Source organism: Malurus melanocephalus, unplaced genomic scaffold (genome assembly GCF_030028575.1).
Source record: "Malurus melanocephalus ecotype Western Australia unplaced genomic scaffold, MMel_1.1 scaffold_79, whole genome shotgun sequence".
In the NCBI taxonomy this organism is placed as follows: Eukaryota; Metazoa; Chordata; class Aves; order Passeriformes; family Maluridae; genus Malurus; species Malurus melanocephalus.
In genome coordinates this window covers 860764-887645 of record NW_026623311.1, presented here as the reverse complement: position 1 = coordinate 887645, position 26882 = coordinate 860764, and the positions used below count along the sequence as shown (strand labels likewise).

The window sequence follows — 26882 nt, the reverse complement described above, 5'->3', positions numbered from 1 at the left end:
ACAGTTTAGATTAAAAGAGGAATGAGGGAAAAAAGGAAAGCCCTACAGACCTGATAATTAGCAATTGTACAGCAGAATATMCAGGAAAATCTTAGTGCTTTCCAGACAGCAACTAGTTTCTCAGTGATAACAAAATGAGTTGACAAGAGAAGTGGATACTGAAGTGGCAGTCTTGTGTTGAAATTTTGTAGTAGTTCTAAGTGAATATTATGGTCATATCTTTACAGTAGCAACAGAGAAGTCTATGGGAACTAGAGGACTGATGCAAGTTTGACAGCAGCAGGAAAACCATACATCATCTCTGAAACGATGTCAATGACACATACCTTTTCTTTGCAACCTTATGCATGGCAAAACATGTAGCATCTTCATAAGACTGTTGCCTTACTAGTTTGCAAGCTTCCTTTGCAGCAATGATAGGAGTCTGGGGGGCATTTCAGTACCTAGTGTTTCTGCAATAAACCCACTAGTTCTTTAAGGGCTTTGAAGCCATGAACTTTGCCCACTGTGAGCAGCTGAACTATGCAGCAAGTGGAACTTTGAATGGAGAATTTCAYTAGGAGGGTGTGGAGGTCAAAATGCAGAAAGGCTGTGTGCAGCAGTGCTCCTGAGGTGTCGTTCTTCAGAATTGCTGTTATAGAACGATGAACTTACTCTGCAATCTCAGACAAGATCAGCAGCTCTGTAAGGGCTCTGAGCTCTTCAGTACATGTACTGTAACCATGGCACTGCAAACCTCTGCAGGAAGGTGTGAATCATACAATTGTTAAACACTGGTGCTGAAACCCGCAGTATGATGCATCATGCAGCTCTTGTGGAGTATTTGTAGCTGGTGCATAGGATTTGTCTGCAGCACCAGCTGTAGTATGGGAATYCTTGTGTGGGCTTTTTGTATGTCTCTGCCACCTCCTTCAAACAGTGCTTGCAGGATGCAATGGATAGCTTGATGACACATCCCTGCTTYCTGTGCCTAGAGAAAGCACCTCTTTTATACACTGAGACAGGGACGAGCTATCCTCTACCCACCCTCCTGCTCTTGGTCCTCTCAGTCGGTCACCGAAAGGCTGGAAGCAAGCCGATTGCCAACCAAATGGTAAACTTATTGCCAGCGCTAGCATTTCTTTCTCGCTGTTAGCTTTCCTTCTTCCTCCTTTGCCGTATCAAACAAGATGCCTGATTTCCACCTCTTTAAGGACACTGAACACGCAGGTCCATATAACCCGAGGCCCCGGCCGGGCGCAGTGACCGCACCTCTGGCCATGGCCCGGCCCAGCTCCGCCCCTTCCGCTTCACGCGCTGTTGCGCTCTCCCGCATGCGGCTCCAGTGCGCCTGCGCGCGGACAGACAGGTTCAGTTGGCGGCGCGTGCGCGAGCCGTGCGCGTGCGCGGCAGCTGGGACGCTGGACCGGGAAGTGGGGCCGCTGCTGGCATGGCGGAGGCACGGCCCGGCACAGGTGAGCGCGGCTGCCGGGCTGGGCCGGGCCGGGCCGGGCCGGGCCGGGGGAGGGGGGACTGAGGAGGGTGACTGCCAGATGGGGTGGGCCCAGTGAAAGGGAGGAGCAGTCATCGCTCCCTAGCGATCCAGCGGGCAGAAAGTCGCGCTGTGGTGGTCGTCCCAGACGCTGGCTCGTCGGAGGGTGCGGGCTGCGGCACCACCTGTTGCGGCTGCTCCGCCTCCGCCCGCCGCGACTTGGCAGCGCCTGTGGCGCTCAAGATGGCCGGGCTCTCCTGAGGACTCGGAGGAGGAAGGACTGGTATCTGACAAACGAATRGTGACGCCAGAGAAAAATAAATAAAGAAGAGCTTGGTTACTGGAAATCCTGACTGTTCTCTGCCACCTTGGTGGCAGCTCTGCAAGGTGTTTCCTTGCACCTCAGATTTCAGGCTGGCCGTATAGAGCAGTGGCAATGACTATCCCAGGCCCACGAGTTGCTGTCAAACCGCGGCTTTTTGAGGCGTTTCAAAGGGATCTGTGAGTAGAAGTCTTAGACATGCAGGAGGTTACGTCTTAGAGCAGGTAGTACGTGCCCAGCGGGATCTAGGCGGGGGCTCACGGATGGTGAGCGTCTTAGGGACACTAACGACCTAGACAAAGATTGTCTGTCTCGCAAGAAAACAGTTCTTTTGTTTGTTTTGCCCTGTTTACCTGTATGATGCGAGTTCAAAATAACTTTAGTTTTATTGGTTGTGGTTGCTTAAGAGGGGGGAGCAAACCTTTCAAGATCGACATTTCAGCCTTGAATTTAATGATTTGTCCTGTATTACAGGCACTTAACATAGAAGAGCCCTTATTGTAATTGTGTCATGAGTAAATATCTAGAAATAACACAATTGCTGAGAGTAATTAATGATACTTAGCTTTTTCATCATGTCTCTTTATTGTAGTCTATGTAAACCTTCTCTGGTAACCAATATCACACTGAAGTCAACTGATGAGTTAACTAATTTAATTTTTCATAGAGTCGTTGGATTTCTGTCAGGGAGCATCCTGGACTTTTGTGTCTTGGGTGAAGAAGAAAGTATCATTCTCTGTTTTTGCAGCATCCTGATGTTAATTTAGATTATCAATAGCCAGTGTCTTTAATAGCATCCCCTGTTCTTGGCAGCCTGGCTATTATGATGGAAAAGTTACTTGAGTTCATTTTTCGGTGGTATGAGAATGGGTCCACAGACTGCATTGTGGGAAGTAAAATGACCTGGGACATGGTTCAGAGAGCACTGATAGCTTCAGTAAAGCTGGTACAGTCAAATTTCTTCTTGTCTGTTTATCTTTCATGCTGTCAGGCTGCAAGAGAACTCTGTGAAATGTTTTGTGTAGTATGGGAATGAAGAGTCTTAGGTATACTGGGCTAAAAATTGCTGAATAGCAATAGATTAGTCTGGATGGGRCACCATTTCTACACTTGCCTTATAATGCTTAAGATAACACTGACATTGTTACTTGGCATTAAGTTCTGAAGTTGATTAATTTTTGTGTTAATACTTACTGTGCTCTCAACAAAAATCTCATAGGTAAGTTTTGAATTGTACCTGTGCAATATTGTAATGGAAGCTGGGTTTTTCCCTGCAACTTCATGGACAGTGCAAGTGTCTGATTTTGAAAGCTTGAAACTGAAAGATGTTTTTGCTCTCAGGGTATAATAGAGAATTGAAGAGAGACAGTTTTGCGCCACTGCAGATATGCGGCACATCCAGGATATTTTGTCAGTAATGAACAATTATTGAGACCCAGGAAATTACTATAAAAACAAAGAATAAAAATATAAACAGCAAGGCAATTGTAATTGTCCACATTGATATATCTTTCTAGTTTCTGTCCYTGTGCACCTAGAAGGGACAAGTGTATTGCATTTAATAGCCGTTAATGGATTTTTTCTATCAGTTGCWGTAATTGCTGTTGAATGTAGGTTTGGGTTTTTGCTATCACAATGACAGCTGGGTGCATCATTAATGCATCATTAAGCTGAGGATAATCAGGGAATTGCTGTAAAGCATTGAGTAGCCCACTGTAAGTGGGAAGAGGGAAGTGGAAACTTAAAAATATATTTGCTTTCCTTATGCAAAATCCATTCTGTAGTAGGTCCTTCTGTTAGGATGATGAAACTACTTACSATGAAGTTCTACTTTTGAATTCTCTCCCATGTCATCTTGAAATGGGCTGACTAAAACTTCATGTTCCATTTAAAGTATGAATGTACTGAATTGGGCACAAAACTGGTCAATAGCATAACAAGACAATAATATAGCACTACGCACAAATACATATATAGGGGACTAACTAGCTGGAAAATAGCTTTACAGAAATAGTGAGATGAGACCACCCCTGGAGCACTCTGTCCAGTTTTGAGCTCCATGTGTACAAGGATGACATTTACACACGGGACTGAGTTCGGCAAAGCGCCATGAAGATAATAAAGGAATTGCAGCATCCCTTACATGAGGAGAGGTAGAGAGAGCTGGAACTACTTAGTCTTAAGAAGTCTGAGTGATCTTAGTGCTATGTACGAATACTGAAAGGGTGGGAATAAAGAATAGAGCCAAATTCTTCTTAGTGGTATTAAATTAAAGGACAAGAGTCCACAAGTACAAAACATACAAAATTCCTGCTGAATACAAGGGAAAACCATCTTACTGTGATAATGGTAATACACTGGAAGTGGTTGGTCAGAGAGGTCATGGYCTCTCTCTCCTTGGAGATACTCAGAATCCAGCTGGACAAGTTACAGGCAACTGACGCTTTTTGGGCATTTTTTTTTTTGGACGAGATGATCACTAGAGGACTCAAAATGAGCCATTCTATGATTCTATGGTAATGATGATTTTGTGTGTTATTCTCTAATAATTTCTGGCAAGAATGATAGGAAGATGAGCTAAAGCAGTTGAACTAAATGAGTTTTCGGCATGTAGGTTGTTTTGCCTGGAAATGGGTTGCACTGCTTGCGTCGTTAAGCCTGAAACAATGTAACTCCTGTTTAGGAAGAAATTGAACGTTTTTTAAATCTGTGTCATCTTTGAAAATGRTAAGATACTGAAGGTGTATGTATAAAGTGATCAGAGAAAACAGAAAGTATAAGCTTGAGAGTCTGGCCTAAAGCTTCCAGTGCTATGGGAAAGCCTAAGATTTCCATAATGCACCATTCCTTGTTTTTTTTTTCTTCCATGTATCTTGTTCTTCGTGTGCAACTGACTGAGTCATCTCTTCTTTGGATATATGTAATGCTGACACAAATAGATTGTTGTGTGCACATTTTACTGTCATCTATCTTTAGGTGAAAGAATAGATTATTTGATTGCTTTAAAACTGCAAACATCAGTCCTTAAATTAGTCTTACAGTGAGAGTATATAGATAGAACAACTATTCATAGAATATTCTGAGTTGGAAGGTACTCACAAGGGTCATTGAGTCAAATTTGTGACATCACACAGGGCAATCTAAAAATTAAATCAGRTGTCTAAGTACATTATTAAAACACTGAGTACCGAAAAGCTTGAGGTCATGACCACTTCCCTTTAAAGCTTTTTCCGTTACTTGACCACCCTCTTAAGTTTTTCCTGATGCTGTCCAGTCTGATCTTTCCTTGACTAAGCTTTAAGCCATTCCCTCATGTCCTATCGCTGGCCACTGGGGAGAAGAAATCAGCAACTCCCTCTCCACTGCCTCTCACGAGAAAACTGTAGACAGCAGTATGGTCACCCCTCACTCTTCTCTAAGCTCAACAAAGCTATTATTTTCAGCTGCTCCTCATGTCCTTTAGTCCTTTCTCCATTTTTGTTGCCCTCCTTTAGGTATCTAATATTTTTATACCCTTCTGGCATTGTGGAGCCGCACAGTACTCAAGATACTATCTTTGTGCATAATGCATACAGTACTCAAGACTCAAATTCATTTGGCTGAATTTACGGGTATCTCACTAAAAAGCAGTCAGTTAAAAAATGTCTGAAGTCCAGTCAGAAAGATTGATACTAATCAGTGTTGTTTGTTTCATTCATTTCATTTTGTATTGATATGAAATTTCAAAAGGAAATCAGTTCTTCCCGTCTTAGGAGATAAATTAACCCAACTTTAAGAATAAAGAAGTATTAACTCTGATACCTAAGGGGCTATTCTGTGGACTGTGTTGTGTTTTTTTCTGATTGACTTTGTGAAGATATATTTTTTCTTTTGTATTTGTTTTAAATTATCAACTTCATACTAATTAAAGTCTATTATTGAATGGTTCTTAAAAATCTAATTTAATGTAGCTTTCTGAAACAGTGAAACTGTGCTAATATATGTCACTTAGACATRATGTCTTTAGGTGGCACCTTTAAATGCCAACCTTAATGTATTCATTAAAAGAAGTACCTAAGGTATTGGCTGTACTGTTCCTCAGTATACAAACGCTGTTTTTGAGGATGAGCTTCTTATTAAAATGAGATGAATACTTATTAATTTGCATCATATTTTTAAATGTGTCCTTATCAAATTATTTTTCTGAAAAATAGTTCACAAGAATTAACTCTTTGCCAGAGCATTCTGGCTCTGTCAACAGTTAATGCTGAAGGGGTGTAATGTTATGGCAGAGCAGGCATGAAACCGTATAGGTTTCATAGGTTTCATTCTAATTTGCCCTGAAGTTCCTAGGGGTGTTAAAATCRTAGAATCATAGATTGGCTTCATAGAATCATAGATGGGCTGGAAGGGACCTTAACAATAATCTAGTTTCAAGCCCCCTGTGGTGGTCAGGGACACCTTCGACTAGGCCTGTTGTTCAGAGCCCCATTCAGTGCAACCTTGAACACTTCCAGGAGTGGGACTACTTCTTTGGGCAACCTATTCCAGTGTCTCACCACTGTCACAGTAAAGAATTTCTTCTTTATATATAACCTAAATCTCTTGTCTTCCAGTTTGAAGCCAAACCCCCTTGTCCTGTAACTACATTCCTTTGTAAAATGTCTATTTTTCTTGTGGTCTCCCTTTTACTACTGGAAGGTTGCAGTTAGGTCAACTTGGAGCTGCTTCTCCAGGTTGAACAAATCCAATTYTCTTAGCCTTTCCTCAAGAGATGTGGTCCATCCTCCCGGCCATTTTGGTGGCWTCCTCCAGACTTGCCCCGAGAGCTGGATGCAGCACTGCAGGTGTGGTGTTCTCAGAGCAGAGTAGAAGTGGTGAATTAATTCATTTGCCCTGCTGGCTGCACTGCTTTTGATGCAGCCCAGGATACAGTAGGTCTTCTGGGCTGTGAACACGTTTTGGCAGATCATGTCTAGCCTCTCATCCACTAGCACTGCCAAGTCCTCCTCAGCAGGACTGCTCTTGATCTGTTCTTCCCCCAGCCTGTGTTGATGCTGGGGTTTGTCGTGACCCAGGTGCAGCACATTGCCCTTGGTCTTGTTGAACCTTATGAGATTCCTGTGGGTCCACTTCTCCAGCTTGTCCAGATCCCTTATGATGGCATCTCATCCTTCAGGTGTGTCAGCTGCACCACTCAGCTTGGTGACATCTGCAAATTTGCTGAGGGTACACTGTATCCCTTTGACTATATAATTAATGAAARTACTTAATTAGAGTGGTTGCAGTACAAATCCCTGAGGGACACCACTTGTCACTGATGTYAGTCAGGACTCTGAGCCATTGACCACTACTCTCTATATGTGACTTTGCAACCAATTTCTTATCTGCCTAACAGTCTACCCATCTCTYTCCAGTTTTAATGTTGTGGRAGACCATGTCAAAGGCTTTACAGAAATCCAGATAAATAACATCTGCAGTCCTTCCCTGGTCAACTGATGTAGTCGGTCCATCACAGAAAGCCACTAAGTTGGTCAGGTGGGACTTGCCCTTGTGCTGGCTCAAATCCCCCAACCATGTGTCTTAGCATAACTTCTGGGAAGATCTGTTTCATGATACTCTCAGACACAGAAGTGAGACAATATAAAAGTTGTTTCTAAAGGTACTATGATTTTCTATATTTATTTTATAGAAACACAGCCTATATTTTATAGGCTGGAATTTAGCTTTGGAGGATGCTTTTTACTTTGAAATTTTGTGTATGTACATGTAAACGTGTCAGCAAACATTTCAGCCAGTGTTAGCTACTTATTGTTACGCTTGTACATTTATTTTTCAGTTTCTTGTCTTGGCAGATAGAAATCAGTTTTAGTAGAATTTACCACTCTGAAATTTTCTTCATAATGTGGAGGCTGACAAGAAGAATAGAAATCTAACTGTGTAAAAAGTCCTGATGAATTATTCATATTTTGCAGGTGCTTTTAAATATAGTAATCCCGGTTTCTCATTTTTTTCTTCAGACTTAATGGATTATTTGTAAAGTGCTTTCAAAATATTACTTCCACACTTACATTTCAAATCATGGTTAGACTTCTTGGAAGCCATGCTGAGAGGTCAATATCTGTAATTAATCCATTCATTTTATGTACCACATCTCCTAACCAAAGAAACAGTGGTCATTCAAAATAGAATATACTTTTTAGAGGCATGTTGTGTTGGTTTTGAAAAACTTCTTTTATTAAAGTTTTTTATTAGTTTTTTTATTAAACTTTAGCTATCCATCAGACTTTAAATTTTAGAGTACACAAAAGAAAATAAAATGGGTTATTTCAAATAAGGTTTGCATGTAATTATGGGGTTGTGTTCTATTTTCAAATTATAATGTGTGAAACTTAAGTAGTCTATACTTAATGACTGCTGTTTACATTATAGTATAAAAGGACCATAGTTTGTGATTGTATAGCTCTTTATTAGTGATAGAAAGGAAACTTGGCAAAACACTGGGAAAACTGAAAGCAAGTGTATCTGTAGAAAGTAAAATGGACAACTTTACTTTTGCAGTTCTTTGCACAGGATACATATGCTGAGAAATAGGTATAGATAGTAGTTTATGTATAGGTACTATAGAATGTTTCTAGGGAAATTCCATGCAGTCCAGATTTTTTTAGATGTATAAGCCTAATGTTTGTGCCTGATAGGGCTTGCAGTCCTAGAGATAGAACAACTGGAAGGGACCTGCAATGGTCATTGAATCGAGACCTGACCACTTCAGGGGTAACCAAAAGTTGAAGCATGTTAATAAGTATTGCATCGAACACTGRCAGACATGGGATATTGGACCATCCTTCTGGAAAGCCTATTCCGGGTTTTGRCCACACTGTAGGCAGAGAAATATCTCCTCATGTTGAGTATGAACACTTCCTTGTCCCTCCCCCACCTCTTCCTCCAGAACGGACACAGCTTTGCACATRTCCTGGCACTGGGTACTGGAAAGAAAGATCAGCACCTGCCTCTCTACCTCTTTTTAACCTGAGTTTAGATTGATTCTTAACTCAATGTCGAGCTGTTATGAGGCCAGATCTCTCTCTGGTCTTCTCATTCTGTTGTCTCAAAATAAGGTTAGTATTTCAGCTTTAAAAAACCTTGTTTGTATATTGGCCATTGGCATCTATTTTATTTATAACATAAAATACTGTGTAGTGTACCATATAATAATATTTAATATACAATATTAATAACATATACTATCTTGCAATGTAACATTGTAATGTTAATATATGCTAATATATATTGATACAGTAAATATAGATGATACAAAACAATATTTTATATATTATATAAATAATATATAATATTGTTCTTGCAAAGCCAAAAAGCCCCAAAGTAATTTCATCTACTCTTTAAAAACTACAGTATGAATTAGGATATGTGGTTAAAACATCCTTGAATGTATTTTTAATTTCTTTATGAAGATTAAAGCTTCACTTCCACAAAGCTACTATATTATTTTTGGACACCAGCTTTCACATAGCAGCTATGACCATTCCTGGAGATTTAAAAAAATACTTACTTCATTTGAAAACAAATTAAATTCACTGAAAAAAAAACATGTTAATGCCTTGAAATGTTCTGGTTTATTCTTCCCTTCAAAATGTTAATTTCCACAACCTTTATTGAAAAAATGGTAGGTAGTTCAGGAACCTATATAGCATTAGCCTTTTGGAGAGTCTCTTGGCCTGAGTCATAGCCTAAGTGCTTGGTTATTTTTTTGAATTGTTGTGAACCAGGAATAAACTTCACTCTGCCCTACCATGTGAGGTGACCTACCCAACCAGTAAAATGGGCACTATCTCCATGAGATTTTATAAACTTCTCTTTTTTTACATTACTGTGTAAGACTTAACCAATCTGCAACAGCCAATTACACTACCCCTGATATTCACCTAATAATTTCAGTGGCAGGCACTGCTGTCACAGTGTTACAGGAAATTGAGCAATATAGAATTTCTCTTTCTTTCATCTAGAGAAATAGAAATTACAAAAGACCTCTGAAATAGAAGCATGGTTTATGTTGATGGCGTCAGAAAAATAATTTTGCACAGCTACTCTGCATAGTCCTTCTACCATTTAATATGTCTATATGTAGTAATCAGAGTTGATGCAAGTATTTACTATTGCTACTTTTAATTTATATTCAAAGTTTTGTCTTACATTAAAATCTCAGATGTAGATGTTATATTTAAAGGACTTTTTTCAGGTTCTTGTATGTATGTAAACATGCTAGGAAAACTTCAGATACTAAACACCGATTATCACACTTGCATATTTTGTACTGTTTCAAAAATTTTTCTTCATGTTTTATTTTTATATACTTAACTCTGGATCATCACAGTCCTTCTGTAAAGATGACAAGAAGGCTTCTACAAAGCACTGTATGATTCAGTACTAGTTTCTGGACACTTTTTTTCAGTTATTCTGTCAAGTGTGGGATTAATTGAACTTCTGGACCTTTGCATGCATAGTAATTTGCTTGAAAAGAAGTATTTACTGTTTTATGAATTTATATTTTTTTTTTTTTTAGGTACATTGAATTTTAGTTCTGATGCTGCTGATTCCATTCCTGGAGAAAGACAACCTACAGATATAAACTGGGTAAATAAAGATAGGAAAGACTCTAACAGTAATAAAAATAGAAGTAATATATCAATTCCTAGTCTGTCTTGTGAAAGAGGTACAGATTATGAAAGCTCTTCCACAAAGCATCATGGCTTTTGCAGTCCAGAAAGTCAGCATGGGAATTCTGAAGACTTCCACCAATATTTTGGTACCAGTAAAAGTCTGAAGAATCGCAGTTTGCAAAGCCAGAGATTGCACAGACCAAGAAATGACAGCACATGTGCTAGAAGTAAGATAAGGCAAAGTACTACTGATGCTGCTGCAGGTCCAGGAATTTCAGATGCTGCAGTAGTACCTGGTAGACGAGCACCTCCTAGAGGRTACAATGATTTTCTCTCCTCAGAGAGTGACAGGGAGGTACACAATGTGGATAGCAGAGGGGCAAAGCCAAAGAAAACACATTTGATGCATACATCTGTGAGAGGATTCAGGGAGAAGGGAAAGCAAGTACATGACCGTGAAAAGAGAGTGAACTCTAAGCAGAAAATAGAACTGTTTGAAAATGTTCCATCTTTGGATTTGACACAGTCTGACTCTTCAGAATCATCTATTGGAAAGGCATTCTGTGATGCACCTTTTGGAAGTGGGGATGAGCAAAAAGGCTACAATAATGTAAACAAAAGGTATCCCCGGAAGCCTGTGTGGAATAAACTGCCAGTAGAAAAGGAGTCTCAGAAAAGACATGATTCTCACCGCAGTAGAAATACAAAAGTAGGTAAGAAGTCTTCTCTTGCGTATACTCCAAAAGATAAAAATGAAAGGAAGAAAGAACTTGCTGCTCACAAAAATGATGAGAACTTGACTAATGAAATCAGACACCAGTTGTCTGAGTCTCWCAGATTCAATGGAAGAAAGTTCCTGCTAAAGGGGGATCAAGCACCTTTACTTCATTTCAGCTGGACCCAGTACTGGAAAAAGCAAAGTGATGTGCCAAAAAACAAAGAAACTCACACAGGTAAGTTTTCTAGACTGTGCTGGGCTCCTATATTAAACATATAATCTTGAATAATTTAAGCAGTCTTTGCTTCTGCTACTGCCTTCAATAGCTGAAGAGGCTTATTACTTCACATTAAATCAGTATTGGTTTCAGAGGGGAGAATTAAATGTAAATACATGGCTTCTCAGTGGGAGCATATTCTGTGAATTTACTAGGGGAGAACAGATCTTGTTTTAAAGTTTTTTCTGCTTCASTACTGAACTGCAAATGATGACCTAGTCAAGCACCATGTTAAAACATGTATATTGTAGGATTAAAATTGCGAGCATTCTGAATAATGGGACTTGAGAAGGACAACACTGAAACTGATTTTTGCAGCATAAATCTTCTCATGTGTTTTGTAGAAGTAAGAAAATGCCAGACAGAGAAACACTGTTCTGCTCATAACTGAATTTTACGTACTTTTTTTCTCCACTTTCACAAAAGGTGGTTAGAAATAGAGGCAATATCTGGATACTTTTTTTTTAAGTTTGGGAATAGAAATATATGCTGTTGACAGTGTAAATCAGACCTACAGTTTCTTGCTGAGTAAATTTTCTGCAGAGTCATACTGTTGTTAACTGAATCTCTTCAGTGCTATCGTGACTAGTTCCAATTGTCTTAACTATGGTATCAAATGTGTTGAAGACTTTGCTTCTCAGCATCTCCTGTTTCACAGTTGAGAAAGTAATAGCATAATCAGGAAGCATATGATACATGTAGTTGGAAACTTTATTCCGTTAGGTAAGATCAAAATCTTCCTTAATCCTTTCTAACCAAAATAAATTAATTGTCATGCTCCTAGGTCCTACTTGAATCACAAACTTGAAGTTACCTCAGTCTTTTTCCCAGCCATTATTATTAAATGAAAAACACCACATGCAATAAACAGAAGATAAGTAATAGTCTTTCACAGGGAACTCTTAAGAAACTTCTTCCTGCAAAATGGTAGTCTTTGCAGGCTTTACTTCGGAGCTCTTTTGGAAGCCACTGTTTTCAGGGAACTGAGATTGTGGGTTTTTAACTCTTTCTGGTACACCTACAGTTTGTGAGTATGTGTTGGGGGTTAAGGTTTCTCCTTTTGTTTCCTTTCTTGGGGTRTTTCCCATTTTGTTGCTAACATAAGCTGGTGGCTGGGTCATTACCTTAATGACAGGTGCCGAGGCAGAACAAAAGAAGTTGCCAGGCCCTGGTCGGGGGGGGAAGGGTCTCCCTGGGCATTTTCTCCTGCCTGGCAGGTTTTTTTTTCCTCTCTTTGGAGAGAGTGAAGTTGTAGCTCAGGAAGGGTGTGTGTGTGTGTGTGTGGCATGTGTATGTATGTGTGTGGGGTGGAGGGTAGCGAGCTCACCACCTGCTGCTGCTGCAGAACCCAGCGTCCTGCTTGCTACACTGTGGCTTTTCTGCTGCCCTGCCTTGCTGGGATCCCTGTGATTCTACAGTGGTCGAGTTCTGATACACCTTGTCTACAGCCGCAGGATTCTGCTCATCTCTTMGCCCATCTGGCCATTCCAAGGTTTCTTGCGATCCAGAGGGAGCATCTGGATCAGCTTTCCCCTTGTGAGTTTGTAGAGGAACTTTTCTCCATCCATCTCTGCCAGCTTGTGCCTGCCCTTCACTGGCCACCTGGGAGATCTGAAACTAGCTGGGACCCGCACCACAGCGCCTCCTGCAGCCACCAGGGARTCATCGCATCTGCCCTGCCTGGCCTGGAGCCAACAGCGCCTCCTGCCAACCTTAACTGCACCAAAGGGGAGGGTGTGTGTGTGCAGCTGTCATTGGGTTTGTGGTTGGGTCAGTTTTTGCTATCATTGTTACTTGTTTTACCTTGTTATACATATTAGCAAAAACTGTTATTCCCTTTTACCCATATCCTCACCTGAAGGATTTTCAAAGCTATAATAGTTCAGAGGTAAGGGGGGTCATATCCACCACTCTGAGGGAGGTCCCTGCCTTCATTGGCAAACACCTGACTTTCAAGCCAAGAAAGTATGGTATAGCTTTAGTCTTCTGGAAATAAGATGTATGTTGTAACTGAGAATCTTCCTTTACGGCAGATAATAATTACGGGATAACAAGTAGAAATGATGGTTAATTCGAAATGTTGTGGGGTTTGATGCAGGAGAGCTAGAAAACAAACTTGAAGATCCTGTTGAGGAAGATTAAAAAATGTTAACAGTTGTATGTTTCCAGGCAGCCATGGGCTTGCTTGCAGTCACGTGTGGTACAAGCACATTTTGGATTGACAGTAATTTTTTTCTGTTATTTTCATTTATTTCCTTCAATATGAATTCTCCTTATTCTTGCAATCTAATCACAGAAGAGCAAAGAGAACTCCGTGTGGATAAATCTAAATGTACTTGGGCTCGAATGTTCCCTGAAACAGGATTAAAACACAAATAAGCTTAGATGTTGATACAAAAAAAATGTATTTTATTTAATAGTAAAAGAGGCAAAGAGAAGAAAAGAGAAAAGAAAGAAATAGATAAAGAGGTATATTGGGTGGGACAGGGAGAGTGACAGAGACAGATTAAGTAGAAACATATCACCCCTCCATAGGTCTCAACAACATCTTACTGCTCCCCTTCTTTAGGTCTTCTTGGTGATGAAAGCCCCCCGCTGAAAAGTGTATAAACTAATGGATTAATAATGGGCCGGGTGGGAATGTCCTGGTGCCTTCCCTGACCGGGGCGGGTTTGACATTGTCCCCTGCAAGACTGTGGCTCTGTTGCATCAGACGTAGTGCTCTCATGCAGGGTCTGGAGACCCCTTAGGAATGACCTTTGATGGACCATGACACCCCCTCTGCTGTCCCTCACATGAAGGTCTCATAGATGTGGCTTTCCCAGGATGGGTGTCTGTGCAGTTGGGCTAGTCTGCACAACAAAAGATGRGTGTTCAGTGCCTCTGATCAGAGGCTATGTCACACACCCAAAACCTCTCCTCCAGCCTGCTTTGGTGTGAGGGTCTGTGCAATCCTGACAGCAGATAAAAATGGGACTATAGCCTCCTTCCCAAAGCTTCTGGACATCCATGCTGTGGATGCACGCTTTTCCAGTCTTAGCCATCACATCACAGAKGCTTTCAACAATAGTGTCATTTCTAATCTCTATCCCTTGGTGGCTGAACTCACAGTTTAGAGTCTCAGCCTGGGGGCCCCATTCAGGGTGCCRTGGTCTTCCATGCAGTTTTTGTTACTCAATTTTGCTATAATAGGCAAAAGTCCTTCATAAAAATGTTTAAGCCATAGACCATAAGATTTCAGTCTCCAGCACTTGAATTGGCACAATCTAAAAATTATACATTTTTACTCTTTATACCTGTAGTTAATATATTTGAAAATTCAGTGGGCATTTCTAAGATTTATTTGGTAGCCTTATCTTGATGGGTGAAAATTATTCTGATAGGCACCATATGGCTTCATTGCTTTCTTATGGTTGCATATCTGTTTGTTTTCAGGCTGCTTTGACTTTAATGTGGGTTTTTTGCTGTATTTTGGAGTACATTTTCACATTCTTTTATATGGCTCAAAAGACCCTGTGCTTTGACTATTGTCCTCAGTAATTCCACTCCTAAAGCACTCAGTTTATAAAAGGGCTTATTCCCATAATCCAGGTCCTTCRCTGTTAATATTTGTTGTATCATCTCCCAGAAATACTTAAAGATAGGAATTAAATGTAATTTTGGCTGAGATTTCTGTAGTTCAGAGCTTTTGTCTTTTTGGTTTAGAGTATATGCAAAGACAAATTTTCCATATAAAGTGCTGAGTAAAACCTCAAACTTCTGCCAATCTTAAAACTATTAACTAATTAATAGGCTCAGAATAATTGCTATTTATSAAAGTGGAATTTGCATTGTCACTTTAATGGGAATCTCATACTCCTTCTTCCTGCTCTGAAGCTAAAGAAATACGTAGCAAGTGTCAAACTGGAATCTTCCAGGAGTAAACTAACACCCTATTTATAGCCACAGAGGTAATCTTGGAATTTAATTTGAGTTTTGTTTCTCACCTAGCTGTTGTTTTATGTACAAGTAATATATTTTATTTGCAGGGTCATTGATTGAACAGCTGACCACAGAGAAGTATGAGTGCATGGTATGCTGTGAGGTGGTCCGAATAGTAGCCCCAGTGTGGAGCTGTCAGAATTGTTACCATGTATTCCACCTGAATTGCATTAAGAAGTGGGCACGATCRCCAGCTTCACAAGCTGAAGGTTGGTATTTTATCAAATATATATTTTATATATATTCCATATTGTATATATATATTGTATGTATAATGTATATTATCAAATATCTATAATACCAAATTCATCTGTTTCTTATGTAGTGAAAACTACTGAGAAATATTGTTTAAGATAACAATGTGACTGAGTCTGAGGCAGGGCTACCAGGTTCGTTKCTAGAGGGACGCATGGTGGTGAATTAAAGCTAAACCATACTAAATAACTGATACAACACATTTTGTTTGAACTGCTTTGATACCTTATGTGGAAAAAAACTTGATGGATTTTAGAAGGATTATTGTAGCCATTCTGAAGTATATGATCACCCTAAGAGAGGAAAATTGGAAAGAAAAAAATAAAAAGAGAGGAACAGAGAGATGTCACCTCCCACGGCTCCAGTGACACGTGGTGGATCATGGCCCWTGGTTGCAATATGCAGTCCGAGTCTATCAGAGATGGAGGCCTGCATACGCATCAAAAGCTGTGGGGTTTATAAGCCTGATTCTTCTAGTAAACACCCCAGTACCTCCTCCAGGAGGAGTTCTGGGCATGCACAGTCTTCTTTCTGAAAGATTCTAGAAGTCTGTCAGCATTGAACAGGGGGCTTGAGTGTATGTGACTAGGTGTGCCTGGACAAATTTTCCAAACACAGGTTCTGAGTGAACTTTTCAGAGTTTTGRGGCAGCACAGTGGTGGCTTGTGATACAGGAGAGAAACTGGCATAAAAAAAGCCCTCTACCCTGCTTCTGTAGTATCCATTGCTTAATAGAAGTTTCTCCTTTAATTCTGAAACAGCTTGTTTTAGGCAAAATTTAGCCACATGGTACAAATGGTTCACTACAAGCAGTAAACTGGAAATAAATTTTAACTCAGGTTTTGTTTCAGGGTTCTGTGTATGCCTTATATAATCCTCATAACTCGATTCTTTCTACTGTTATAGCTAAAGCTACTTTTCAGATTTGGATACATAAGATCATTCAATGAAACCAGTGCATCAAGATGCAAAACTCTGTGGCTGTTTTTACACACCAAGAAATGTCTCATCTCTTACCTGTGCTTTGCCGAGCAGTCAAGCAGAAGCACTTYGTGCATTAGTTATCTGCTTTTACTCCACATTTTAGTTCAGTTCTCAGATAAAGTACTCCTGAAATCTATCCCTGATGCCATGCAATGAAAGGAAATTAAGGGAAGGCAGAGCTTCAGCCTTTTTCAGCAGCTTAAACCGTTTCAGATTCCTTGTATTATACCACTTTTTGAAACTCTTAAACCAGCACATTATGTCCTTTGAGTGCTTTGGTGTAATCTAAGGCTTAGTTGCAGCCACTKCTCAGTTCAGTTGCGTGGTGTAGACACACTCTGAAGACTATAATGTTAGTCCCGAAGTAGGCTTATTTTTTTCTGTATGCTGCTTGTTCAGCATTTGCCATTCTTCATGTGTCTTTCTGTATCTCTCTGGGCAGACTGAGGAAATATGTCCCCTACTTCCAAATGTTTGACAGAAGTTCTTATAGACTCTAAATTTCCTGCAGAAAAGATTGATTGCAAAGTTCTTTTTGAAGAAGATGCCTTAGTCAGACTATGCATCTTGATTTTTGAAGATACATTGCCAGACTTCTGGGTAGGGCTGGTGGTGAGCCCCAGTTCTCACTTGACAAGTTTATTTCAAAGGGACTTGAGGTACTTCTTTACTCTGAGGTGGGAGAAATGCAACAACATTCTCAGGAGGTTAAAAACCAAACTTTGTTGGCAAACTTTATAAAATCAGAAATTTGGCAAGATTTAAAGCAATTAATTCAAATAAAATAAAGCAGTTTACTGAGCAACAACTTAGCAAACTACCCATCCAACTTTAAATACTTTGAGAAGAGAAAATTAGGAGCAGAAAAGAAAAGAAAGAAAAGAAAAAGAGAAAAGCAAGGTATAGCTACCACCTCTTGGATCATAATGCGATCTCAGCTGCCATACAATTCAAGGACAGTAGGGACATGACATGTTTGCCTTGTACTTTGGCTTAAATGTACTTTGGCTTTAAGTACCCTTTGGCTTCTTGCCCCTTTTCCCCAGGTGGGACTTGYGGTTTGGTAGCCGCTCAGGAGCTGGGTTAGGGTCTCCGGGTGGGGGGAATGTGGAGCATTGCCTCTGGTGTGCCAATGATTGGCAGCCACTGCAGGGCTGGGCTCTAGGGATTGGATGSGGTGTGCGGAGTGGAGTACTGCCTTACCAGGCAAAACCTGCCCCTTTCCCCATACATGTGCCTGAAGTGTTTCCAGCCAGCCTGGAACCTCCAGTCTCTCACTGYTGGTCATGCTTGATACTGATAGTAGAAAGTAAGTTAAAAGTATCAGCTCAGGGTTTGAAATAAAAGTATTGGAATTTTTGAGAAGGGAACGGAATTTTGGGTAAGACTGAGATCCTAAGCCAGACTGAGGTGACTGTTAAGTGACTCACCTTCTTTGGAGTTGATTTATCAACCTGAAGTTTACTGCTTGACGAAAGAGTAGCCCACTTGCTTATGAGGGCTTTTTTTCTCTCAAGCTAGTAAYCTTAGGTACTTGTATCCTGAAAGCTTTTAAAACTAGAAAAAATTTGGGCCATTTGCTTTTCATATAAGAATTTGTGGACGAAATATGTTGCTGTCTTCTGTGTCTGAGAGAATTGGAACTGGTCATTAACTGAAATTAAAGATTATGGCCTCAGTAGAACTGATAMCATAGCTCCAGTAAAGACATTGGTACATATTTCTTTACCTGCAAGGCTCTGCTACCCCATCTTGTTTAGATCTTGTACTTCAGAGTGTATTTGTTTTAGGTTGTTTCAGTATAGGTTCTACATTTCAGGCTTTGTATAATGAGGAATTCTCTAGGCTACTGGTAGTTATTGTCTACTGGAGGAGAAGTGGGACACTGTAATTTACTTAACTATAATTTGCTGGGTTTTGGAAGTGGAAGAAAAATGTTGTGTCTTTATTTTTGCACACTATTTCTTTTGATTCTGCAAATGTTATAGTGAATTCCAGAAAATCTTATCTGATCAGCAGCCAAACTTTTCACTGGTACATTTCATTTTCAGCTTGCTTTACTTATAAGATGAGTTTTGAATGTTCATTTTAAGTTTTTGAAGCAGCTGTGTTCCAGGGAGAATGACTCTCCGTGTAGGGCCTTGCAGGAGCTCTTATCTCTATGATACATAGTAGAAGGATGGAAGTGTGTGTATGTGCATTATTTCCCACAAYTTTTTTGATCACAGAATTGTATCAGAGAAATCCTGAATACTTGGATGAAGTAGGTAACATCCTTYGTGGGTATCTCATATAGTTTCATTTTCCACAACAATAGTGACACAAGAGAAAAGTAGGTATGGATCCTTTGGGGACAAGGCACAATGCTTAGCAAGGGAAAGCTTTGGCATCAATAAAAGCAAGGTGTTAGGATGTTGGGAGCTCTGGGACAYCAACACTATTAAATGTTGGGACCCTATACAGCAGAACCTTTCTTGGAAGTGAAAAGGAGTATACAGCTCTCCTTTATAACTTGCACTGATTAACACACTGTACGTGTGTTTTGCCCATACCAAATTCACTGACGTAATGCAGGTGTTACTGTCTGAATTTTGAGATTCATAGCAGGCCATCAGGTTGGCATAGATGCAAAAGTGGGTGCAGTTGAAAAGGAAGGTGAAGTATTCTGGATTACCATGTCAGTGCAATAAAACGTGCTTGGGGCTCTACATACTTGTACGGGAAGAAGCAATGATATCTTTAGGTCTAGACTTCTAGGTTCCAGAAACCAGTTCTAGAACTGTGTTACTGTAACAAAGTCTTCTCACCTACAGTATCTTTCTTCTTGGGCTATATAGAAGAAGTCTTCTCTCAGAGACTTTTTTGCCTTCCATTGTCTTGACAGTCATCTGAGAAAATACAGCTGGTTTGGYCAAGGCAAGTGAAACAGTCTTCTGATTATCTGTGGGGAGTCGTAAGACATTTTTCTCTTCTTGGTCTGCTTGCTCTGTGGTTTATTAAGGAATCGTCCCACTCCTCCCATTCATAAGACTAGCAGTCATACTCTCGGCACCAGAGACTTCACTGCTGGGACCAAATCGCTTTCACAGTGGAGAGCTGCAGTGAGCCAGCGGGTGCTTCACTTGGCTCCCTGCTGTGCAGAAAATCATGTTGTGAAAGGCCAGTGTCTGCAAAAGATRCAGAGAGAGGAGTCCTGCAACTTCATTTGAATGAAGAGACAAAGTCCACTAGGCCATACTCCCTTGGGGTGTCTCTTGAGTTTTTGCGGGTGATAACAGCATCCTTTTTATCCTAAAACTCCTGGTTGCATGCTACCCTCCTCTTTTCACCCTTCAGCTGAGGTAGTAGGAAGGTACAGACTTCCCAAACCACCTACTAAATACTCTTGCTTGAACATGTATTCTCCTCATCATGCCTTGTATGGATGCCTTAAACTGGACTTGCCTGAAACAGAGGCCAGACAAAGTTAAGAGAGTAAAAGCAGACCAGTACAGGCCTACCAGTACACTGAGGGCAGACAAAAGAGTTCTCATAAGGCTGCACCCAAAATGGACGCTGAGTCACGAGATCTTCACCTTTTATAAGTTATATCTTATTAACATATTGAGCCCCAGTTTTCCAATTACACCTTCCGGTGATGATGTCAATCCCCACAAGCTTGCTTCCCCCARTTGTCTGTTGTTTACATATTTTGGGGCCTGAGGCAGTAAGGTGTCCTTGAGCTTCAGATCTAGAGAGGAACTGTTTTGTCTAAAGATGGGAGAACAGCTTTAGTGCTGTACAGTAGAGAAGTACAAGAATACAAATACAGTAGAGAAGTACAAGAATACAAATATAGAGGCTGAAAATCCTAAGGCCTCAGTATGACCATTAAAATTAGCTATAAGCCCATCCGGGATGGAACAATTAATATTCGTAAGTCTATTAGACCTGTGCATTTTCCCCTAAAGTTCAAAGTTCAAGCTTAGCTCAACTCTGCAACAAACTTGGACAGCTTGATGTTTGTGAAGACCCCYACACCCATTCTTCCAGAATGTGATTGGTCCTTTCAGATTGAGTTGTTTGTGAAGATGTTACCACCCATTTCTCATATCATTAGTGAGCACATCCACATCCATTCTTCCAGATGAAGTCATTTGTRAAGACATTACACACATTTTTCCTGTCATTATTTCTACGGTGTAGACTGTTAGCAACACTCAGAAGTAGAGAATAGATTTTTATTGTACCTTAAGAAATGTCCTGGTCAGGAGGAGGAGCTCTGCTGGGCATCACTTTGCCATCATGTGGAAAGATTGTTTCCTATAAGGAAGCAACCAATTATACTAACATATTTAATTATGTCTTGAAGGAATGTAGCCTTGAAGTATAAGCTAAGGGCAATCTGACAAAAACATCTGCACTGCACACAAGTTCTTTGTTTATGAAGGGGAAATTGTTGGCTTGCCCCCTTTCTTCTTCTACTTCTTTTGAAAACTGATGTTTCAATGGTGTTTATCTTGTGCCCTTGCATTGATAGAACAAACGTTAAGTAATTTTGTATCTTCTTTGTAGAGAAGGGAGTTTTACTCGTACTTTACTTTTGACTGGAAGTATTGGAGATATTTGAGTTATTATAGCTGTCTCTTTCTATTCTGCCCTTGCCCTCCATTTCCTCCKGTGCCACTCCAATACTGGCCTCTAATACAGTTTCTGAGTTTCAGTGGTCAGAATATAAAGTTACCAAGAATTTTGGTAAATAGTTTCAAGTAAGGAATCTTTTTGTCCCAGAAGAGAAGGAGAGGATAGCAAATACTAAAACAATCTCTAGTAAAAGGGAATTAGGTGTGTGGATTTTGCTTAGACAATTGTCCTTGGTGTCTTTGGTTGGAATTCTGCCTACTTCACTCCTGTTCATGAGAAAATGCATGAACCTGGAATGTTCTTCCTGTAGGATCATCATTATTCTCACTTTCTTTAGTAATCAGGATTTGTAAAGAGTGCTTACACGATCGCTTCTTACAAATGTGTATGTCAGAAGTCATTCAACTATTAKTCTATACTCCTGTAATTGCATCTGAATCCTGGAACAAAACTTTTATTCCTTCTAATTTTGGAGGAGGGCAACTATGCACGTTCCTTGTGGGTGAACCTACAGTAATGCACTTCAAGCAAAGGTAATTAATGAATAAACTAGATTATTCTGCTTTACATAACACTGGTTTATTCAGCTCATGAGGAAGCACTAAATTGATCTACAGAACACATAAACTCATGAGAGGCTAGTGAAAAGGAAAGTACAGGTGGTGCTTCATATGAGGTAATAAGTTTTTCTCACCAATTTCTGCCTCTTAACACTTTTCTTTCTCACACCTTTAGATATGGTCAAGACTGTCTATATTCTAGCTGTATGTCTAATAACAGGGCATGTGTTAYTGGCATAATAGAAAAATTAGATTTTTAAAATTTGGCTTCAGTGTAAAGCTGAAGAGTGATTAAATGAAGTACCACTGCTGTGTTGATGTTGATACTGTATAAAATGTATTTTTATTAACATRTTTTCTCACCACTTCTGAGTAAGTGGAAAAATTAATTTATCTGTAGCTGTGGTAAGAAACATAGCAGAAGAACTCATTGTAGGCTTGCAGATTAGCTAATTTATTTACTTCAAGTCCTTTTTATCTTTTTTTTTTTTAATCTACAGATGGTAATAGTGGTTGGAGATGTCCGGCTTGTCAGAATGCTTCTGTGCAAGTTCCTAAAATTTATACTTGTTTCTGTGGTGAGTTTCTCATGTGCTTTTGCAAAGATAAACAATTTGATAATTTTGACTCTTTTTTGTTAATATGAATTTTAGTATTGGTGCTTGTTTGCTTACATGCCTGCAATTCAAATTTTTTTATAATTTTATTGATACTGGAAGGTGGCTGCACAAAGAATCATATATATGCTGCTTAAAAAAGAATCACTAAGTCCCAAGTAGTAAATATTTTCATACCTTTATGTAAAACCAGTGATTTTTATAGAATTACGATAGATTTTGGCTGGTATCTTGAAACCTTTCCTTCTGTAGAAGGAATGGAATAACCTGCATTTGTTATGTCTTTATTTGTGTTAAGATACACCAAAATAAATACAACTCAAGGATACAACTACCTAAACTTTTAAATTAATTTAGCAATTTTGTGATTTTTGTTGTTCAGAGACACACAGAGCTTAAATGGGAAAAAATATTCAGACTGTTCAGACCTCTGTGTAGATATGTTTAATAAAAAAGATAAATGATGTGAGTACAGCATTGCCCAAGCCACAAATATAAAACAAAAAGGGAGAAATTAATTATGTTACTTAATAGCATAGATGTGAATAAGTTTTGTTTCAAATCTACGCTTCCGTAATCTGTATTGTATAGCTTTCTTTTCCTTAAATCAGAGTCACTGGAAACTTTCACCTCACTTTCTAGAAAACAGAATGTTCTGAAGTTGAGACAGAAACTGTGTATCAGTAAACTTGCCCTAGAGGAACTAGATTTGCTGAAATAGTAAAGCTTTATCTTTTTATCTAAATGTGTCAGTGAATTGGTTAGAAGCAGTGAAATGCAGTTAAGACAGATTTTTTGTATGCCGATGTGTGAAATCTTGTGAGTATAGTAATAATAACTCAGAATGAACTGACCATGAATGAAATTATGCCAAATGAAAATTAGACCTTTTAAGACAGGAAATCTGTCTGTTAAATAGGGAATGAATCCTCCTGAGCCTAAAAATCATTTCATGGTTTAGGAGATCTACAGTAAGAACTTTAAATTGTCTGCAGAATTATTATTTGCGGAGYGCCATGTTGTAACATAAGAGATTAATCCTCTGTAGATATTTTTATGGTAATGGGACATAATTTGGACATCATCAGTTGCTTATGCAAACCTTTCTTCTATTTAATGCAAAATACTGACTATGTGCTGAGTGTGGTGAACTGTGATCTTTTTTTTCACCTTTCATGAAGAAATTCCTAGTTTAGTTTTCTTCTGAAGTTTCTGATTGTTGAGGCTTTCCTGGGTGTTCAATTAGTATAATTGAAACTCAGGTAAATAAATGATATCTGTGGTGTTTATTTGTATTTTCCCAACTTAATACTTGTAGAATATACAAACGTGTACTAAAAAGTTTAAATTATGTTACTGTGTCACCAAAAATACATTTTCTCACTGCTTTTGATTGTCACAACTCAAATTTGTAGCACTGGCTCAGTTGTTCTTTCAATTCCTCTTTTGCAGAGAGCTAAGAGAGTGTTAATGATAGCAATTAACCTTAATCCTGATGATCATCTCATGCACTTAGAGCTATGAGATTTGATGACAGTGTCTCAGATTAATTAAAATATGGTTTAGTGCTTATCTATCATTCATGAAATACAGAATACTTGAAGGTAACATACTTCTTGTTTAAGAGTTCTTCTTCATTCATCAAAATTCATCAGCCTTTAATATTTAGATTAATGTAGTGTCTGCTGCTTTTTATAGAAGTGATTTTCATAATTTTCCCACTCATCTAATTCCCTGTTCCCCATTACCATACCAGCTAGATCATAATTTCCGGGAATGGAGTCCTTTTACATTCTTTTCCTTTTTTTTCCCCTGCTGCATTGAGACAGCAAGGGAGTTGCACCCTTCAGTTTTCTAAACTACTATGCAGCCTGACCAACTACATGGGGCTTTTAATTTTAAGTTTTTTATCAGTTTAATTTAATTTAAAATATCAGCTACCTACATGTCTGCTGATTTAGAATACAGAAASAATCTTTTAGAGCCTGGTATTCCGATGGTATGTTCTTTTAAAAAGTTTGGTATATTATCAGCATTGAAAATACAGAAAAACACAAACATTTTGTCTAATTTTTKTGTCAAAGACTACTTGCCAGTATTTTAAATACCATTTTTTCTCTTTGGTATGGTATTTTTCACAGATTAATCTGGTATTCAAAGGAATACATATCTTTTTGTCTTTGACGTGGTTTAGGTAAGGTGCACAATCCTGAATGGAATAGAAATGAAATTCCACATAGCTGTGGAGAACTTTGTGGAAAGAAGAGACAATGTTTGGACTGTCCACATCTTTGTAACATGTAAGTAAATGCATGTGATGTAAACATTGAAATAATTTAGAGAAAATTTCTGAAGAATGTATGTGCTTATTTTTTTACTACAAGATATGTTTAAGACATTTAGAACTTATAGAGGTTCATAGTTCAGCTGAAGCCTGAGAGAAATGGAGGCTATTTGTGTTTGTATGTCTAAAGTGAGTTTATTTGAGAGCATGAACAGGAGGTCTACAATAGTTGTAGCAACATTTCTATCATATTTTAGGAACTGAACCAGCTGTTTGACTTGGTTTCAAGAATTTTTATTGAAGTAGAGCAGTGATAGTGTATCAAAGTAATTCTGAACATGTCCAGTCTTCCACTAGGTTTTTGGTGCTGCTTTTCATTTAATAGTGTTTGAATATCTTAATTTGAGATAGTGCTCCTTTGTTAAACTGAAGGACCACTTCTTTCTGTTGTTTCTTTTTATTTTTTTTTTTGGCTTGTAAACTGTTGAGGATAAATGGCATTTGTATTTCTTTATTTGTTGAGACCATCAGAGAGTTTAACCAGAATCCCTCATGGAGATTTTAATCAGTAGATGTAACTCAGGTTGGTTTTGCTAACATTTATTAGTATAATTCAGTGAAGAGAAGCAAGGGAGAGCACTTCTATTTTCTATTTTAGATGTTTTACATTAGATTTTTTCTAGTAGTGTAGTAGCATTGCTAAGGTGAACAGGATTATATGATCTTTTTCAATGTATAAATATGCTTGCTAGTCAGAAACATAAATTATATGTTGTTCCTATTGCATCTGGCTTCAGTTTCCATGTATGAAGTTGGTCCTTAACGTCTGTTCATATTTCTGGTTTTGAAAATTTTTWACTGTCAGAAGCAGTTGTTTCTGCTCTTGGTACACAGTCAAAAATTTGAGTCATTCCAATAAATTGCCATCTGTCACTTTTTCTAGGATTTGCTAAAGCTCAGAACTTTACTCTGAAAGCTTTATTTAATGTGTTGTGTTTCAAATATATTTCAACATCTTATTGAATGACAGAATAATTCTGTAATACTTCTTTTCCATACGTGAAAATGTTGTATTAGTGTTCTTTTTGATATTAGATTTAATTTGTATTAATGTATTATGTATTCATGCACATAGATCTATATTATATTTCATTTGAGCATTATAGCTGTTTTCTTAATTCATAGAATCATGCTAGATTAGATCAACTTTCAGACTACACTTGATGTAGCTGATACCCTGAAAAGAACACCGATTGTCTTGGAGAACAGCTGCAGGCGTCTATCTCAGGAGAGGCATATATTCATTGAGATGTTTTTTGGCCAGTCAGAAATAAGCAGACTTTTTAACCACTTTGAGAACTCCCTGACTGTAGTTTGTTGCCTGACAAACTTTCCAGTAAGTCTTGGAAGCAGGTGTTCTTCTTTTCCTTCCTGTGCTAGTCTACAGCAGAGATTCAGACTTCTGGGAAGTCTTCTGAAGAGTGGAAGAGTGTAGACATAGTTGTGCCATTGGGGGCACAATTCTTAGTCTCTAATAGTCTGATCTGCATAAAAGCTGTGAAAATTGAGTCCCAATTTGTGACCAATTCTAGCATATTTAAAAATGTTATCATTCAGCCTTATATTTCACATGAATAAAACCATGATGAGATCATCCAGTCCCAGAGGTATGGCAACAGTTGGCGTGCAGATCAAGATAATGAGTGTTCTTGACACTCTCTAACTTGTGATAGTGAACAGGAGAGGAATGCACTTCCAAATTCAGTGTTTCCCAGTTTTGGACATTCCTCAATATATTTTGGCCACTTATTTTTCCCATATGAGAATCTTAGGTATTTATGAAGACACAGAYGGCCACCATCTTCTGTATCAAAAAGCAAGTAGAAACCTTTTTCCCTCTTGCTGTATCAGTGGTAGGGTTAGAGATGTAGAGCTTTATTACGCAAGTGCTGATAATGAGTCTGGATCATGATCTATTTTTGGGCAGAGATTTTCCTCAAGAGAGTGTTCAAGGGGGTAGATGTTAGCATCAGGGGCAGGAGTATATTTCATGACTCTTGCTTAAGTTTAGATATCTCAGAACTTTTTCTTGCAAGCATTTTTTTCTTTGGWTTGTGGATTTGCTGTGTGCCA

At 38.9% G+C, this 26882-nt stretch overlaps 1 protein-coding gene across 2 annotated transcripts in view; it reads left to right on the top strand.

The window, feature by feature from the left end:
* Positions 1 to 1370: 1370 nt before the first annotated feature.
* The window catches only part of NFX1 (nuclear transcription factor, X-box binding 1), a 71064-nt gene continuing 45552 nt past the window's right edge, over positions 1371 to 26882 (top strand). The window contains exons 1-5 of one of the 2 annotated variants that reach the window (XM_057367465.1): positions 1371 to 1454; positions 10354 to 11403; positions 15474 to 15635; positions 22349 to 22426; positions 24660 to 24765. In XM_057367465.1, the coding sequence (XP_057223448.1) occupies positions 1430 to 1454; positions 10354 to 11403; positions 15474 to 15635; positions 22349 to 22426; positions 24660 to 24765 (1421 nt within the window). In that variant the 5' untranslated portion in view covers positions 1371 to 1429. The remainder of the gene's footprint in view (positions 1455 to 10353; positions 11404 to 15473; positions 15636 to 22348; positions 22427 to 24659; positions 24766 to 26882) is intronic. The other variant, XM_057367464.1, reaches the window with a different exon arrangement.